At 39.6% G+C, this 19,205-nt stretch overlaps 1 protein-coding gene and 1 long non-coding RNA gene across 21 annotated transcripts in view; one reads left to right on the top strand and one right to left on the bottom strand.

The window, feature by feature from the left end:
- The window catches only part of Celf2 (CUGBP Elav-like family member 2), a 520,719-nt gene that overhangs the window by 435,777 nt on the left and 65,737 nt on the right, over positions 1–19,205 (top strand). For 16 of the 17 annotated variants that reach the window (XM_050150619.1, XM_050150620.1, XM_050150614.1 and 13 more), the window contains 3 exons: positions 2,294–2,342; positions 11,196–11,330; positions 19,064–19,143. In XM_050150619.1, coding sequence (XP_050006576.1) covers positions 2,294–2,342; positions 11,196–11,330; positions 19,064–19,143 — 264 coding nt within the window. Of the gene's footprint in view, positions 1–2,293; positions 2,343–11,195; positions 11,331–19,063; positions 19,144–19,205 lie in introns of those variants that run through there. The other variant, XM_050150627.1, reaches the window with a different exon arrangement.
- The window catches only part of LOC126506798 (uncharacterized), a 34,759-nt gene continuing 17,902 nt past the window's right edge, over positions 2,349–19,205 (bottom strand). The window contains exons 1-4 of one of the 4 annotated variants that reach the window (XR_007593339.1): positions 18,745–19,053; positions 17,528–17,630; positions 13,671–13,771; positions 2,349–2,517 (exon numbers count right to left, since the gene is read on the bottom strand). This is a non-coding gene — a long non-coding RNA (uncharacterized lncRNA). Of the gene's footprint in view, positions 2,518–13,670; positions 13,772–17,527; positions 19,054–19,205 lie in introns of those variants that run through there. The other 3 variants (XR_007593341.1, XR_007593340.1, XR_007593338.1) reach the window with 3 other exon arrangements.

Raw genomic sequence — 19,205 nt, 5'->3', positions numbered from 1 at the left:
GTCTTAGCTAAGGTTGTCCTTGTCTAGTGCCAGGTTTCTTCCTAGCCCCATAATGGCTCCCTCAGTCAAGATATCTCTTTTTTTGTTCTTCATCTCTGTCCTTCCTCCATCTCGACCATCCTGTTCCCTCTAGATTTCCTCCTCCCTCCCCTTTTCTCCTCCTCCCCAATACCTTCCCTCCACACCCCCACCCCAACCCCACACTCCCAATTTTCTTAGGAGATCTTGCTTATTTCCCCTTCCCAGGGGGAATCTATGTATGTTTCTCTTAGGGTTCTTGTTACTTAGCTTCTCTGCGGTCTTGGACTATAGGCTCCTTATCCTTTGCTTTACTGCTAGTATTCACCTATGAGTGGGGACATACCATGCTCCTATTTCTGGGTCTGAGTTACACCACGCAGGATAGTTTGTTCTAGTTTCATCCATTTGCATGCAGATTTCAAGATGCCATTGTTTTTATACCGCTGAATAGTACTCCATTGTGTAAACATACCACCTTTTCTTTATCCATTCTTCGGGTGAGGGATATCTAGGTTGTTTCCAAGTTTTGGCTATTACAAATAATGCAATAATAGCTTATGTTGGAGAAAATGTGGAGTAAGGGGAACATTCCTCCATTTCTGATGGAAATGCAAACTTGTACAACCCACTCTGGAAATCAGTATGGCGGTTGCTCAGAAAATTGGGAATCAACCTAACGCAAGACCCAGCAATACCACTCTTGGGCATATACCCAAAGGATGCTCAACTATACTTCAAGGACGTTTGTTCAATTATGTTTATAGCAGCATTATTTGTAATGGTCATTCAGTTTTTTATTAGACCAATCAGGTGCCTTAGGCAGACAAGGTGAAACAAATGTAATACATCTTTATATAATTTTTAAAAATGCACCATAAACAAATGTAACACATCTTTGCCTAGTTAAAGTAATATTCCATATCACCCTCAAGTAGTCTCTGCTCCACAAATTGAATATATGAATTATGGAGTGGGAATACTAGTAGTTGCTGTATCTTGAGGCCTGTAATCTACAGATAGAAGCATCATGCCTTTGAGGACATACAGGCAGCTCTGAATTACTTAGGGTCTTATCCCTTGGCAGTTCTTTCTCACTGTATTCTTCCTCTGGTGTTCTAAAGACACTGGCAGGTATTTGGTGCACACACACTACCTGATAATAATGTCCCATCATGTAAGTGCCCTAACTAAGTACTATTCCCTTTTACTTAAATTAGATAAAACCCAGAGCTGTGGCTTACAAGTAATGGAAGTCCACTGGGGAAATTAAAAGTTCACAAAGAGTGGACCCATTATAATAAAAGCTTTTGCACAGCCAGTGATTCCATCACCCTGTGGCTTCCCTGTTCCTTGGGGTATGGTGAAATATCAAATAAGAGGACCTTTGAAAGTAGTTTGAGGAATTTATTTTAATTGGAAATAGTGGTAACATTCTGTGCTTGGAGTAAACTCTGGATCATACACAGCAGTGTCATCAGCTTTGTATAACGAACCATGGAGCATCCAGGTCTTCCATTGTTCAGGATCTCAGCTTCATTTGTTACAAGTTTTCTCTATTCCCGCATATGTAGTAACTGAATTAGTAGGCTCAAGTCTCTCTTCTGCCCTTGCTCCTGTTGGTCCACATATCCCAGTGACTATGCAGTGTGTGTGTGTGTGTGTGTGTGTGTGTGTGTGTTATGTGTGTATGTTGGTACCTAAATCAAGCCACTGATATACCTTCAAATATTTCTTATTGAGACTTGAGATAAACCCAGAAATCAAACAGAGTAGCTAGTAGACAAAGATTATTACCGTTTAATAATTCTAAATATTCATTTCATATTTCTAAATTCTTCATCAACACATCCTGGGCTCTGCTTATGCATTAAGCACTTTACATGTGTGCTCTCATTTCACTCTGACTCCCCATCTCACAGATGAAGAGACTACATAGAGAAATTGCACTAGCCCAGATTACATAGCTGTGATTGCAGAGCTAGAACCACCTATAATGCAGAGGTAGAAGCTATATTGAATGCCAAAGCCAGGTTATACTCCAGCCTGACACCAAAGTTCAAGTTTTTAAGTACTATTACAGAGTTCCTGGCTTGAGGGTTAGATTCCTGAATGTAAAACTTAGGTAACAAACTAAGGTAATATCACTCTTTAGAAGCCTTGTTATTAATTATGTGTCCTTGTAATTATAGCAGTACTTGAATAGTATCACATTTCTTAGAATGGTTTTACAGTTGTTCAATCTGTCTTTACTTTCTCACTTTTATATTTTTAGATGCATCATCCCATTCAGATGAAACCTGCAGATAGTGAAAAGTCAAACGGTAGGTGGCAACCAACTGTCTAATATATTAATGTCTGCTACTTTCGATTAAGTCAGGTGGGGAGGAGGAGCCAGCTTTAGCTGTTGTTTCCCTCTGGAAGGTGGTCAGCTGCTACTCCAGGCATTATGGTTAGCACATCTGGTGAAACATGTCTCCACTCTTCTCTCTCGTTGATCTGTGGAGGGAAAAATAACCAACAACAACTGTGAAGACTGTGACAAGGAGTGGTTTTCCATTAGCTCTGTTTAAGGCTTGCCCTATGTCATAACGTTGTGGAATTTGGCTAATATTGATCTGATCCTAGTACAACACAGGGATACCTTACGAATGGAGAACATGAGTGGAAAATGAGTATCCATTGAGAAACAGGCCACTCTTTTTTGCTCTCTCATTAATCCTTTTTAACTCTCTTACTACATTTTTCTCTAAATTTTACCAATACATTCGCATCAGAATTCAGTCTGCTGATTAAATGAGCATACAGTTGCCACAAAAGTATTATGTATTTGATGAGGTCTATAATAAAATTGAGATTTGTCTCTTCAAGACACTTCAGGGTTGATAGTTCACATTTTTTATCAAGTTTTTACTTCTATCTCTACAAGCCTCCTGTCTCCATTTTGTTCTTTAATTTACTGAAATGATATTAAAGAATCATCTACCCTCGTGGACCACAGAGCTCCTCTGTCCCACGAGACTGACATAACCAGCACTCTTCCCTACCAGCAGGCAGTTCTGCACCTCATTAATTAGTAATCAGGGCAGAAGCCGTGCGTTTAGAGATCTATATATCTGCACATGTAAATTATGATTGGGTTCTACATCTCTCCACAAGGGTTTTTTTGTTTTGGTTTTTGGTTGTTTGCTTTTTTTTGACGATTGTATTTATTCCATTTTTTGGCTTCTTCATGAACTGTAAAGTTTTGAAGAAAACTCCCAAGTTGCCACAAGGGCTGCCAACAGTAGTTTGTCAGAGCGAGCACACTGTCTGCTGCTTATCCCATCCCCCTGAGCAAGTTCTGGTGCTTTGCTCCTATCTTCTCAGCCCTGCACTTCCCTCCGTGCTGATTCCCCTTTGCTATATTATTTTATCATAAATATGCTATTTCTAACAAGAAATTTCTAAAAATCTGCCACTGCTTTGTTGTGATGCCATAATTAAATTGCTTGCTTGCTTCCTTTCTCCCTCCCTCCCTTCCTTCTTTCCCTCCTTCATTAGTTACACATTTATCATTTACTATGTGCCAGGACAGTTGTCTACAGGATGGTATGCAGCAGTGAATATGAAAAAGTAAAGAGACTATGTCCCTGACATGGAACTTTATCCATTTCACTAACTTAATGCCTAATTATAGTTACTAACATGGAACTTTGCATCTTCTCATTCATAAAATAGGGATAGGGGTAACTACCTTAAATAGGTTAGATTTTTGTTTCTTGTAGACTCTCAGTAAGATTTTTGCCACAGTCTTTGTAAATGACGGACACTCCTTGACGGGTTAGTTATTACCTCCCAGAGGGATACCCTGCATGTGGAACATTCTTTGCTGAGCGTACCATCATCAAAAGCTAGCCATTTCTAGCCCAGACTTCTCATATACTGTGCTACTCTTTCATGGCAAACAGAAGAGAAGAATCGTGTGGAATAAACCCTGTCAGTGTATGTCTTCTTGGAGTTTCTAGCCACCGTGAGATGTTCTCTCTATCCTTTGGCTCCATACTTCTCTAAATTATATCAGAGCAAAAGTCCTGGAGTGAAAGTCTGTGGAAAGCTTTATGTTGTATTTATAAATACACAATTCAGATAGTTAAATTGAGCACATAGGGCCTGAAATGCTTGAGTATTGAAATATGGTATATATTCTTCTTTATATTGTCTACTGTTCATGTGTACAACCAGATAGATTACAAACCCATTGCTGCCAAGAGTTCTCAGTGTTTTGCTGCTTTTATTCTCCAGTGTCAACTCTGAACACAATGTTTGGTCTAAGTCTAAAACTACTGCAAACTAAACTATGTGCCCTAAATTTTTCATGACCTCAAAAGTCAAGGAGGTTTTGGGTATCCTTATTACTACAATAAAAAAATAAAAGTCCTTAAAATACCCCTTTTGAGGAGGCTGTATAGGATAGCAGGTAAGTAAGCCATAGCTGCAACTAAGTATTCAAATGAATGAGCCTATGGGGGGGGGGGACATTTCTTACACACATCATCACACTCCATTCACTGGCCCTCAAAAGTTAGTGGCCTTTCATGATGCAAAATGCATTTAGTACAACTTCAGAAGTCCCCATAGTATTTAAAGTCTCAACACTGTTTAGAAATTGAAAGTCTGTTTTGAGACTCAAGGCAGTCTCTTAACTATGACCCCTATAAAACCAAAAATTAAATTACATACCTCCAGCATAAACTTAGAAAACTCCAGAAGGGATAAATGGGACATAGTAAAGAAATATTAAATCAAAGCAAAAGTAAAACCCAACAGGGAAACTACTGGCACCTATGTCTCTGCGTCCAGTATCTAGGGCTTTAGTTTGAAAGGGATTAGATGTCTCAGTCCTATAGCTTTGATGTAGGATATAACACACATCTCTTTTTTGAGCTGGTTCTATCCCTTGTATTCAGCTCTCTATGGCAGATGTCTTCCAATTCTGACATCTCCAACATCTTGTAATCTTCACTGGAACCAGGCTTCACTTTCACAACTTCATGTAATGGTCTGGCAGGGTCTTCTCAAAGGGACTCCAGCATTGCCACATGTTGCTTGGCTTCAGTTTCTCTCTAAAATTATGGAGAAGAATACATGACCCCCTCACTCCAGAATTTTTCATGCTTTCAACGACAGTGCCATCTGGATTAACTGCCAAGTTAACTGCCATCTTGAGATGAACATCTTGTACCATTTGACTGAATTAGCAGCAGCTTTTCTGTGTTGAAGCAATTGCTTTCTATGAGCGAGCAGCCCCTTAAGCTTTCTTCTTTCTTAAGTTGGAGTCTTAGCTGGATAGAGTCTTTTCTTGAGAGCACCCTTCCTATTGTTCCAGTGCAAAGCAGGAGGCCTTCCCTTCATGGCCCTACTCTCTCCTTAAGCACGTGCTTTAGCAGAAATATTATGCTTCCCAGTGTTCTATTTCTATTCCACCTATACATTTTAAATTTCGTCCCTATTTACTCTTTTTCATTATAGACCTGCATAAGAGTTATTAGTAATAATCATGCCAAAGATTCAACATGATGCTGATTTGAAATTTATTGTACTAAAGAAATTGGGCTACTACATTTTTATTTTATTTATTATGGAAACAAGATCTCTCTATGCAGCCCTGAAGGGCCTCAAACTCACTATGTAGACCAGGCTGGCCTTGAACTCACAGAGATACATCTGCTTCTGCCTTCTTGGCGCTGAACCCAGCAATTCATTTCTTTTTAATTTAGCCTCACATTAATTCTCAGAACATAGACAGAAAACAGTTATATTCTTTCCCAAAATATAGAAATGGTTTGTAGCTCCGTTGCTAGTAAACTCCTTATTCCCCTATGAAAGAAACCTTGTGAGCCAGACCTTCACTACTCTCAGAGTTTCTGGTTTCACACTCCCACTAGAATATGTCATTAAGTTCTGCTTACAACATTTAACTACTTGTCTAGTCCAAAGTTCCAAAGTCTTTCACATTCCTCAAAAAAACAACATGGTCAAGTGTTTCGCAGAAACAACCCTACTCTCTGATACAAGCTTTTCTGTTGCTCTGAAAATAATTCCATGACTAAAAGCAACTTATTTGGGCTTATAGTTTCATACGGTTAGGGAAGACATGATGGTAGGAGGCCAGAGCAGGGAGCTAAGAGATCACTTCTCAACCTCTCAAGCACACGTAAGCTCTCTCATAGCTCACCTCCAATAACTTACTTCCTCCAGGAAGGCTCCATGTCCTACAACTTCCCAAAAAGCACCAGTGTTCAGATGCATATGTCTATGGGAACATTTATCAAACAAACCCCCATAGTCCATAAAAGACTTAACATAGTACCTGCCACACCAGAAATACTCATTTTGCTGTGTTATGTTAATACTAAATTAGCGTCACAGCCTGGCACACCTAGGCTGCTCACGCTACAGTATAAGCTCAGACATGGATGGAGGATCCTCAAACCTGCTTGTGACATGAGTTCTCCTTTGGCCTTCATTTTTTTGATTTCTGATTAGAAAAGTCAAAACATGGGAAGAAACTTACAATTACATTTCAAAAACGCTATTATGGGAGCTCAAATGGAACTTTGTCTTGCATAGATATGAAGAGCTTGCATAGTTCCCTTTGGACCTAACTTAGGAATAAGAAGAAATGTATACTTTTCTAGCTCAGATTATAAGTAGCACAATCCTTTCTGATTCCTCGTGGCATTTTTGACAGGTAAGCATAGTTTCAGAAGCATAAAGAACACAAAGATTTCTTTGGTTCAGACGCTCTGAATAGCTTGAAAGAAGTATAACAAGCTCTAATTGCACTTTTATTGAGTTTGCTGACATTTATGTATAGCACAAAGGACTCATCACAGCTAGACAGTTGCTGTCTTCATTATCTGTGTGCTCAGATTCTGAAATTTTGTATTTTCTGAGCAAGGACTGCTAATCGTGGATCAGTTAGTTATGGATAACTGAATTCCAGCAAAATAGTCAGCCTTGGAATCCCTAGCCATCTCTAGTCTGATACAGGGACTCTCTGGTGAGCTCAGAAATGTTAGATGCTTGTACACCAGCCCTGCACTGTTGAATCTTAACTGAGTGGGATTCCTAAACCTCTATGGTTTCCTTTAATCCACCTTTCAAATCGCTATAATTTAATCTGAATCCTCTATAACATTCATTCCACTCGGCAGCATTTTATTTTCTGGGCTACTGTACCAGATGTGCAAAGGGAAAAATAAAAAATACTACTCTAGATAAGTAATAGTTGATCGGACATTTAATAAGAACACTTTAAAATACTCAGACATCAACAGATTTCAACTTTCTTGTTGTTTTCCACTGCAGAAGATTGAATGATAGTATAAAGAGTGTGTTTGAGAAGGTATGAGTATAAGTACTTGTATTAACTAGCATAGTTACTTTCTTCCATTCTATGTATCATAGAGTTTTCTGTAGCATCCAGCTGTCAGTCTTCAATCAACCTTCAGTCCTCTTACTATGAAGTAGATGCCAGCTGTGCAAGACTTAAAAGCAATTACTAAAGTTAGTCTTCTAGTGAGTGATAACAAAAGCTTGTGCTTTCCTATGCCATGTTTGGGTCTCATTGGCTAGAGTCAGCATTAACCGTTGGACATGCTTCTTGCTGACAAGGAAGATACTGTTTAGAAAGAACATAGACTACATCCTGTCTTAACTTTCTAACCATACTTGTTGAAGGACCTTAACTCCTAGACTCCAGAAATGCTAATTAAGACCTGTCTCTTTCTCAAGACCCCTAAAACCTCTGTATTCTTTTATCAAGTTCAGAGCTAACCAGAGTCTTAATAACTGTTTTCATGGGAAGGCGAAAACCTTCAAAGCCACCATTAAAAGTAAAAATCACTAAGTATTTTTATCCGGTCACTTTCTGATTTTCTAGAAAATGGAAAAATAATTTTGAAATTCAAAGTGGAGCCACTCTCAGATTTGGAGGCAGTAATTAAATGCCATATGTTAGCACCAACACACTGAAAAGTTGATAATTAATTCAAGCAGCCACAAATCCAGGTGTGACTTTGACAGATTGTATGCCAGGGTGTTAGCACAGACTTACAATTAGAAATGTTTTAAAATGACATTTCTAGACCTCTCACTCTAAGAAGTTACCTTATACTCAGAACATTAACCCTTTCTCATTACACATGGGAGAAAGATTTTTTCTTGACCTCTGGTCTGGAAGTCACTTTTGGTTCTATTGCTGTTGTTGATGAAGTAGGGAACCCATCTGTGGAGCACTTCATGTCTGAAAGTCCTGTCCTTGTGCGATTCACTTTGTTCTGGAGGAAAATGGTTTTGCCCTAAAGAGAAGGGAGTTTACTTCTGTTTTTCAAATTCCTCTAAAACACCCAGCTACCAGACTACTCTGGAGACAGTAGAATTGATTTGGGTAATCCACATTCTTACTGATTGACAGTTAGGTATGAGCCACACACAGAGAAAAGGAAATTAACATTTCTACTAGCATACAAATGTCCCCTCCCGTTTTTTCTTAGCTCATAGTATTTTAAGGAGGAGTTGTCTTCTTTCTTGATATCTGATTGAGTTTATTCTTTGTGGTACCCAGGAAGTCAGAATTTCCTCTGAAATTATTTCCATTTTCATAGTACTCATCTTATGTGGATGGGGCCATAATTTAGCTTACTCAGGAGGATCTGCATGTAAAATTTACTATAGTACCATCCTGGAACAAAAAATGTACAAATTATTTTAACTAAACTTTACAATTTCCAATTTACCAGTGAAACTAAAAACCAAATGAAAGTTTTAACATTTGCTTTTATTTTAAATTACTAAAGCAAGATTCTTCAAGGTAAGAAGTATGCAGGAATTTCTGTTCTCATATAGCTGCCAGCCATAGTTTGGTAGGTATAGGAGTCCTGAGCAGGAAATAGTGAGAACCAGATAGTAGTCTTTCCCTTTCTTCTGCATCCGTTTCCATGTCTCCATCGAGGGGGTGCCTCATCCTCACAGGGCCTGCTGTTCAAACCCCTTCGTGTTCATGGGCCAGCCCACAGAGAACCTATAATCAGACTGGTGGGAGACTATAAAGGCTCCTTGTCACAGGATCTCTGGATTGCTGAAGTTTGGTGCCCTGGACCACTAGGTTTGTGCTAATTCATAGTAGATAGCTGGTGTTTTACTTGTTCCAGCAGTACAATAAAGAACAGTACTTAAAATTTTTTATCCAAAATTCTCTTACTGTCCTTATCCACTGAGCCCATTCTCTCAATCATCATAAAGGGGTTTTGTTTGTTTGTTTGTTTTGCCTTCTACAGATACACCAGTTGCTCCTGACTTTGTCCTTTATGTGTTAAGAATCTTGTTTTCCCACCCCCATTTTTCTTAAGTTTCCTCTCAGGAGGACATTAAAAGAGCCCTAGACTTTCCCTGAGTTGTCTTGGAAAGTACCGAGTGTAGAGGGAGAAAGGAGAAAAGGGAGCCTGCACACAGCTATAGCACCCTCCATCCCAGTGCTTCAGTTAACCAAAGCATGCAGCTGGGTTGCCTTCTCTGCAGTGATAGATAGGGAGGGAGGGAGGGAGGGAGGGAGGGAGGGAGGGAGAGAGAGAGAGAGAGAGAGAGAGAGAGAGAGAGAGAGAGAGAGAGAGAGAGAGAGAGAAGGAAAGGGAAAAGAAAGAGAAGCTGACAAAAGTGAGGTGATTATCAGGGTCACATTTCAATTAATGGCAACACTAGAACAGAGACCAGAGTCTAAGTCACGACCATTGCTTGTCCCTTTAGGTCCCATCTACTTCTTCTAGCTGGAAACATCAGGAAGGGAATAAGAATACTGGACTGGGAGTAGGAAAGGACTGTAGTCCACATTAGGCCACATATTTCTTGAATGACCCTAGGAAAGTCCCTTTTCCCTTTATGGACTCAAAAATCTACTTTACAAATAGAATAAGTCCTTTACTTATTATGTGGAATTCTCTGACAAATAACATTTAGCTGCTTCATTTAGGTTCTTCAAAGCTGCACTGACCAATATAAATAGACACATAGGGCTTTGGAATTTTAAAGTATTAGTTGGTGTTAAAAAAATATATTTCTCAGTCATATGAGACCCTTTTAAGTGTTGAGTGAACTCTGTCTTTGGCTGTGACAGCACGGACATAGGGCTCTGAGGCATTATAAAGAACTGTGCGACTGTGTTGCTTCAGGGTAAGTCACTGAATTGTAGCAGTGCTCCAGAAAAACATGACCCAGTCCTGGCAGGATCAGATGCGTACCTTCACTTGAGCTCCAGTGGCACCAGGACTCAGAAAATCCAGAATAACTACTTACTGTGTACATGGAAATGAAACTCTGCCCTATAAAGGACTAAGAAAAACAGAAGTAAATACCGCCCACACAGCAGTGGCAAGATGGCAGTCCGGATCGGTAACAAAGGTCATGCAGTGACTTGTGGCAGAGCATCGCCAGATCTTGGAGGTGTATGGCTCTCTCTCCTCCCCATCCACACTTTTAATTCTGAGAAATAGATTAAATCAAAGCAATAGAAGATAAGCAGGCCTTATCTCTAGGAGCACTTCAGACATCTTTGAAAAGGTCCTGACTCCTAGAAAGGTAACAAGCATTGTCCTGAAATCAGCTGTCATTTTGCTTTATAGACTAAATATAATTCAAATATTTTGAGCAAAAAAAAATGGAGATTTGGGGGACCCTCCCAGATCTGAAGAAAAAAAAACCTGCCTAATCTTTCCCTCTCTCATAATCTAAGGTGTGCACGTTATCATGATACCCAAAATGTATCTCCATTCCTTGAAAAACCTGGCTCCAAGTTATTGAACTAGTATAGCTTCCTCCTTGCTCTTCTGTTTCTAGTTTTGCACAGACAGGAACTGTCAGAGATGATTCTCAAGAAACAGAACGACTTTCTCCTCTAGAATTGACTTCTGTGTCAAGTGTAATTAGCCTGGCTAGTTAGAAGCTAAACAAATTGTTCTTGGGTCAGAGTGGAAGACAGACCGCATAGGGTGAGCTAGAGGAAGAGGGAGATACAGGTCTACAGTTAGCTCCAGGACTGCATTCGTTCTCACATGGCCAAGCCTGGTTGTTAATGAAGCATTGATTATAAGAAAAAAAGATGACATGGCCTTTGTTCGTTTGTTATTTTTATCTCCTAGCTGTGGAAGATCGAAAATTGTTCATAGGAATGGTTTCAAAGAAATGTAATGAGAATGATATCAGAGTGATGTTTTCTCCATTTGGCCAAATAGAAGAATGCCGAATTCTCCGGGGACCCGACGGGCTGAGTCGAGGTGAGTGTGCTCTCTGTAAAGTCTCTTTCCTTAAGTGATAATTGGAACTCTGTGTCACAGTCAAGGGAGATGCAGGCGTCACATACAGCAGGAAGTCAGCGTGCAGTATGTCCCATGTGAGCAAGTTATCCAACCTGAACTTTTCTCTGTAACCAAAATGATCATCTCATACTTCTCCAGGTGAAAAGGTCTGAGTGCCAGGCCCCATGGAATGCTGACAGGCTGCCCTAGCTCTGTACCCCCTTTTCATCCTCAAATTGAGCAAATTGGGGGGAGGGGGGCGAGAAGGAAAGCTGGAAGATGAGACGAGATACTCAGCCATACTTTTCTTTCTTTTTACCTAAACAAACATTAAAGATGTGGTCCTCCTAACAGCCATACAAGCCTAGAAAGAGATCGCTGCTCATGCAGTGCAGAGCAGGTGTGTGACCAGCGTAACCAGACCTGTCCCGCCCTGCATCCTACCGAGCCTCTAGTCCTCAGTCCAGTCTTCTAAATGATAGAAAAATGACTCTGACCTTAAGAAGATTGTAGGCTCTTCTTTTGCCACAACAATAGAAGCAAAAGCTGTAGCTCACAACCCTGAGGAATACTACAGTTTGGTAAGCGGGGACCATGCTTCTCTTTCCCCTCCCCCTTGACAAGACCACACACCTCCTTCCTTAAACTATCCGAAGATTGACAGTGCGTATTAACATTTGTCTGACGGCAGTTTCCCAAGTCAGTCCAAAGTAGAAGTGGATATGCCAAACGCTTTTCAGTTTGAAGACGACATCTTCATTTAGCAGTTCAGTTTCCATGGAGATAATCATAAACTTTGCTCATTCTCAAGCTCTGATTCTGGGCCAGCTCTGGTACCCAGACCACACATTACAATAAGTAGCCAGGCCGTAAGTGTCAAGGTGATAATTTTCATACTTGATAATTTTCACCCGTCTCGCCATTCTTGCCTGATTTTAAAGCCATGCGAGGAAAGTGGTTTTTTTATTAATCTTAGACATAAAGCTTCATGTTGTTGGCTTCTAGTACTAAAATCCCAGAGAACTAAAGTTTGACCCACATCCATACTTCAAGTTCCAAATGAGGTCATCAGTAAACTAGGAGACTGACACCCAAATTTGATTCCTATATTTTCCTCTGAAGGTGGTTTAAAGGGGTGGGGGAAGGAGAGCACTGTGCAAATCACAGTTCATTCATTCTCTGTCAATTCTGAAATACCAGTTATTTAACCCTCACTCCAATGCTGAATTTCTAACCCTTAAATAACAGACAGTTCCTGAGACAAGCAATACAGACAGCGTGAAGAAGACATTGAGAAAGAGAGGGAAGAGGAGAGAGGAAGTAGGGAGGGAGGGAAGGAAAGGGGAGAAGGAAAGGATGTCTTTAAATTAATTAGAGCGCAGTTTACAGTAGCTCAGGGTTCAGTGACTCTAATTTTCTGTCCTAGAGTTTTTGATGGCATGTGGCCTGAGTCAATTTATTTTCCTATTTCTGTTTCCTAGTTTCCCCATTCATAGATGACAGCAGTGAACATAGATCTGTCTTGCTTCTCTCACAGGACGACTTTAGTTGCCAGTTACTGACTTTTCCCACACATACTGTCTGTATGGGTGCATAGAGACCATGAGTGTGGACCTGAGTGCTGGCTTTCTGCCGTCCCTCTGCTCATCCTAGCCAGCTATGACGTGGTCCTCTGCTCTACAGGAGATGGTGATAAAGACACTCTGGGTAGCTAGAGGTAGACATTAGTATTTGCTGCCTGTGAGATTTTGGAGCAGCACGACTTTCATGGGAAAGAACAAAACACTCAATAAAAATTTAGCTAATTTGATCTGCTGTTTGGCTGATTAACAAACACTTAACCCTAAAAGTAGCCTCTTCCTTTAGTAAGTTATGGGTGCCTTCTCATTTGTATTTTATGCAAATGACTGGACTCAGTGTAAAGAAGAAAATACTCTCCCACCACTTTCTTTGAACAGCAAAATGGTTCCTGGTGAATTCCCTATTGGAAAAAAAGAAAATACCCATTTATAATCATTTATTCTGAAATTCAAAGACAGTGATATATTTTTCAACTAATAGGAGCTAGGGACTCCTGGCTACAGGGACCTGCTCCTGAATCACTGTATTTGATAAAAAGAACAATTCTACTCCATGCTACTATTTTGTTCTCATTAAAGAATTTCAATTTTCAAACAAATATTAATAAATGTCCATTAGTGGCACTTCAGATGAAAGATACTTGGCATTTTTCCCTCAGTATCTGTTGCTAGCTCAACTGCTGAAAAAGTAATCAGCGAAAATAAAGTGAAAGGAAAGCATGGCTACCCCGAAGAGTACCTGTATTCAAGGTCAGAATATGAACTGCTCCGCAGTGATGGTGTGGCGAGGTACAGCTGAGTAGTTAGCCACTGGCCTTTCTTCTGCATTCACCAGTTCAGCTATAAATATGAAGACAATTAGTCAAATAGGCTTCCCCCTCCATTCCGCCTCTGCCACATCAGCCATTTCAGTTCCTCCCTAGTGGGCACTCTGCCAAGCCTCCTCAGACATGTTGACTCAGGACACTACTCATCAGCATAGAGCCTCAAGGCTGCCAGGACTCACAGCTGTACCTGTCACACCCTGTTTCTATTTCAGTTAGAGTCATTGGGGGAAAACTCACGATAGCTAGTACATGTCCCAGGACGGACACCCTCAGGAAATGGTTGTAAGTATCTACATGGAAAGTACCCGGAACTTGCCAGTCATACATAACTCTTCATCCACACGAAGGACATTATGCCCAGATCTAGGCAGGCCTTTCCTCCACCAGGGACGGTCTGTTGACTCTCTTGTTTTGGAAAGTGTGCTGCTCATCTTTTTCAAGCAGCTTCAAATCAATAATTACATCATTCTGCAAGGACAGCTGCAGTTCTCAGGCACCTGCAGAGCTCTCCATGAGAAAGCTAGTAGGCACCACAACCCATCCATGGCCTTTCCAGTGAGACATTCGCTCTTAGAAGCAAAGCTTGGGGTTTCTAAATCAAATGTACATATTTGACGGTGTCACCTAAACTAAACATGTTCTCACTGATCCACAGTCAAAAAGGCTATTGAGATCTAACCTATGGGGTTTTCTGTACAGTGGCAGTTGAGTATCTATAACTTGGAGTCAGGAAAAAGTCTATTTCATTTTTCTTTCCCACAAACTGTAGTCAAATCTTCACTACCATTTAAGGTAACTTGCTTTCTGCATGTTTAAGAGTATTCCAGCTGTGTTCTAACATTCCCAGCCTAAGCCCTTGACGAATGTTTTCAGGGAAGAGCACAGCCTGGGTTTAGCAGTTAAATCCTTGTTTGTTCCTTGTTGTATTCAAGCAGTATATTAGGATAGAGTTTTTGACTGTTCAGACAGGTTTGTGGAGAAGACTGTTTTGTTCACAGTGTAGTCCTGTCCACACAGTACCTAAACATTCATCTACATGTAAATTTTCATCCCATATCCCTCAAAACACTGACTGTGTTTTGCCATCTTGTTCAAAATAGTCTTCCAGCCTCATCTAAGCAATGACATTTGCCAGTTCCTAAGTGGGTTGTAGTCTGTACCCAAATTCAGATGCCATAAATAAATGATTGATGTGTCAATGCCATTTTTCAGTAAACTAACCCAACATTGCCTGTGATACATTAGATTACTAATGCATGTGCCCAAGTATTATCCTGTACTATGTGTTTGATCATTCCTGCCTGTACTAAAAAGATACAGCAAGAAAAATTGGCTGCATTGTCTTCGTTAGGTGATGATTTGTATATTAGTGAGTTTTCCAAAGTTTGAAGTCTCCTCCTTGCTACACAGTAACTTAAAATCATGTTTCTTCTATTGAAGATACAGAAGGCCACTGTGCCTCTTTGAAAAAAAGCTTCACAAAAAACTAAGAGACCCTGGGATCATTTGTGTTTTTAAAGGAAGTTCTAACTTTGGGGGTTTTTGTTTTTTAGTGTAAAGCAAGAATTCATCTAGTTCTATAAAATTCTCTTGGTAACTGAGAGAAGAGTTAGAACCACTGAGTTAAGATTGCCCTTTCACTGGGTGATGGTAGTTCACTCCTTTAATCCTAGTTCTCAGGAAGCAAGGCAGCTGGATCTGAGTTCAGGGCCAGCCCACTCTACAGAGCAAGTACCAAGACAACCAGGGCTACACAGAAAAACATCTCAAAATGAAAAGAAAAAGAAAAGAAAAGAAATGGGGATGAAGCCCTTTCATCTGTAATGGCAAGTGTGATGGATGTGTTTCAAGAAGCCATCCTCCATGACAGCCTTTGTACTTGTGTAATAGGAGGAGTTCCATCCCTCATTCCTATTAGTAATCTCCAACATTTGGAAAGTGGAGACAGTTAATTTCAAGCTAAACTGCAGGTTAGCCACAAAAGGATTTTTCCCTTATATTTATTTGACAGTCTTAAGACATTATTTATATATATATATATATATATATTACTCTATCAAAACCAAAAATAAAAGAAATATGGTGTCATTGTTTTAATACTTGTATCTTTCTTCCTCCAGTATTGAGGATACCAGAATAGTAATTGCCTAGATGGTACATTTAACAGTCCTCAGTAGTTAAGGGCTAACACTACAAAATCAGAGGTGCAGTCCTGTCAAGACTCAGTGAGTGCCACTGCATACAGAAAGGACCAGTTAGGACGTAAGATACTTGTGCCTAATAGAAAGCCTTCTGATTCAGTTGTAGAAAAAGCAGTGGCCAATTTTAAATAGTAGAACTCTTATGATCCTGTGTTGGTGAAAAGCCACACATCGGAGACCAAAAACTACAGCCACTACTGTGTTTATACTTGTGTTGAAAAGAAAATTAAAATTGCTAAGAGGTAATGGCACACGCCTTTAATCCTAGCATTCTGGAGGCAGAGCCAGGCAGATCTTTGTGAATTCAAGGTTAGCCTGGTCTACAATGCTAGTTCCAGGATAGGCTCCAAAGCTACACAGAGAAATCCAGTCTCGAAAAAAAGAAAAAAAAGAAAAAAGAAAATTAGCATCTGTCCATACAACTGCCACAGCCTCTCCTGATTTAGAGAAATTACAAAGGTAAACAAACTTTACTATCCCAAAAGGAGTTAACTCCTAAGTTGCTTAACTTCATCCTGAGATACACTGAGTGTAAAATTTTTCACTGTGTATTCCCACTTTATAAATGACACAGTAATTTTTCCTCCTAAGCAACTGAGCACAACACACAGTACAGAACTTGGCAAAAACCCTAAGGAGACAGCTTCTCTCTTCCTGCATCACTGCCAGTAAGATAAAAAGATTAAAAAAGTCAGATCATTTGTCAGATCATTTTTTTTTTGAATGAGTTAGGATTGTACAATTAGAAGCATTGCTTGAATTTTTAACTGAAGGCTTCTTAAAGGAGAGGGCAATGGTTTGAGTTGATAGAGTTTTTATTGTTCCTGCTAATTGCTTTATCTTTCTCCCAAAGTTACTTACAAGTTACTTGTGTGAAATTGTGATAAATGCATAAACTGTACCTTATTGATTCTTATTGACATTTTGCATGTTTCTTATGCACTTTAACCCCCATTTGGAAACTTCCAGTCTGGCACACATTCCTAGCTAATAAAAGCAAATGAAGTGAAAATAACAATTTTTGTGACTATTAAAGCAGAATTCACATGCTTTCAAACATACCTCTGCTAGATGATTTCATGTGGCCTCCATATTATAGTCTCAAGGCAAGAAGTGGAAAAATTAAAATCTCTTAGTCTTATTTCCTCTGTAATTTCAGTGAGGATCGTATCATTTTAAGGAAATACTGCTTTGAAACAAATGCTAAATTTGAGAGTATAAGTTTAGATCTCCGCTTCAGTATGGAAACCAGCGGAGGGAGGCACTGTTGTCTGTCTCACATGCTGTTTTACACACATGATCTACATTTCCTAGAGAAGGCCGTTGCTTTCATTGGTGGCCAAAGCTCCAGTCATGTCTGGGCACATACAGCATGAATAGTAGACTGCATCAGTTGATGCTCTCTCAGAAAATTACATGCAGCACCTCAGTACTCCTAACAGCTGGACTTCTTGCCTGCTTCTTAAGACCTGCTCAGCTGGTGGGACGAGTATGGGATGACCTTCCTGTGTACTGGAAACTTTTGTATGTTAAAGATAACATGTTGCAAAACATACGCATTTACTTACTTTCATGACTGGATGTCATTGTGCATTGGGGATGATGGACAGGCACTGCTTTCTCTTAATGCTGTTTGATTAGAAGGCACCACAGCAGTATTGACTTGATATTCTTACCAGGTACATAATGCAGGACAAAAGAAGAAAATGTATTTTATGACTCACAAATTGATTTACATAAACCAAACAATCCGCTGGCTGTTTGAATCTAGAATGTTCTATTTTGTTTATTGGTCACAGGGGCAACAATCTTCTACTGTTGATGCCAGAATTCTGCTTTTATGCATTGTGCTCTGAAATGACAATAGGTTTCAGCGTCTCAGTATTTAGATCTGCTTCATTTGGAAATCTTTTAAGTAGTAATAATAATGTTTTGAGGAAATTGAGTGGAACACTAAATTATTCGCTGATACCTAAGTTCAAACTGTGCAAGGCAAAAGAAGCTGAAAATCAATGCACTTTTAAAGTCATTAGAGATCATAAATGAAATAAGTCTGTATTGCTTTCACTAAGCTTTTAGTGTGCTGTGGTATTATTATAAAATCAGCCTAAATCTGCATTAATTTTACAGCCTTTTCTCTAAGAAGCCCAAGGGTATATGATGGATAAAAAGTAAATTCTACAAGGCAGTGTTTTTATTAGCACAAAGGGTGATGAGCCATGTAGTTCAAGTGGGGACCTGCGTGGTGGCCAGTGCTGCTGTCAGAAGCAGGAACCAGCACCGTAGACACTAGCAGTTTTACAGCACTAGATAAAATAAACACGGAAAGCTTTACAGGTCTCAGTAGATGTTCAGAGAAATGTACATTGTCTTGTATGTGTTAAGCTTCAGGTCAAATCTCTGATTCCTTTCAGAAAGTTACAGCTTCCAAAATCATGAAAATTTTTGTGCAAATTACAGTTTTTATAATTTATTTCATATGCACTGTTGAATTTTCTCAAAGTAATTGTTTTTGTTGCTAATTAGTAGTTACTACTTTGTAATGGATTTAGTATATTTGTTTACATTTGAATAGCATCAATTTCTATTTATATGTTTCTAACTATCCGAGATGAATTAGATATATTTAATTGTTAACATTCTGAGATCTTGAAATTTATTTGCTTATTTACCCTTGGTGTGATGAATTCTTTATTTCCTTCTTAAAATTCAGTGATAGATTTTAAAATACAACAGCCTGGTGTGTGCATGCTCTCAGACAAGGAGAAGATAGAAAGTAGCCCACCTTTAACTTAGAAAATGCAAGTTATCTCTCGCTGCTTTCAAATGTTGTGGGGAAATGAGTACACACCATGCTCCCTAGTTCCCTTTAAAAGAATGCTGGTGAACACATTGTTCTGCTTTGGTCGGATTAGCAATTCAGCACTGTGGATAAAAAGCAAATAAGACAAAGTCGAAGAGAGAAGCTGTTTATTTTTATGTACTACTGAGAACAGTGTCGTCTTGTGGCAGTTCTCGTAGACTGTGTTGGTTTAACAAGCGTCCAACCCTTTTGTCTTGTTGTTTTTTGTCTTTCCTGCTCCCTGTCCCCTTGTTTCCCACAGGCTGTGCGTTTGTCACATTTTCTACAAGGGCAATGGCACAGAATGCAATCAAAGCCATGCATCAGTCTCAGACCATGGAGGTACTGTATCATCTGCCCTTTCTTTGTTTTCTTTGTGCAAATGATGGGGAATGGTAAAGCAA

This window comes from Alexandromys fortis, unplaced genomic scaffold (assembly GCF_014885135.2).
Source record: "Alexandromys fortis isolate MF-2015 unplaced genomic scaffold, M_Fortis_MF-2015_v1.1 scaffold_69, whole genome shotgun sequence".
NCBI lineage: Eukaryota > Metazoa > Chordata > Mammalia > Rodentia > Cricetidae > Alexandromys > Alexandromys fortis.
The sequence above is the reverse complement of the archived record's forward strand: the minus strand, read 5'-3'. Positions and strand labels throughout refer to the sequence as shown.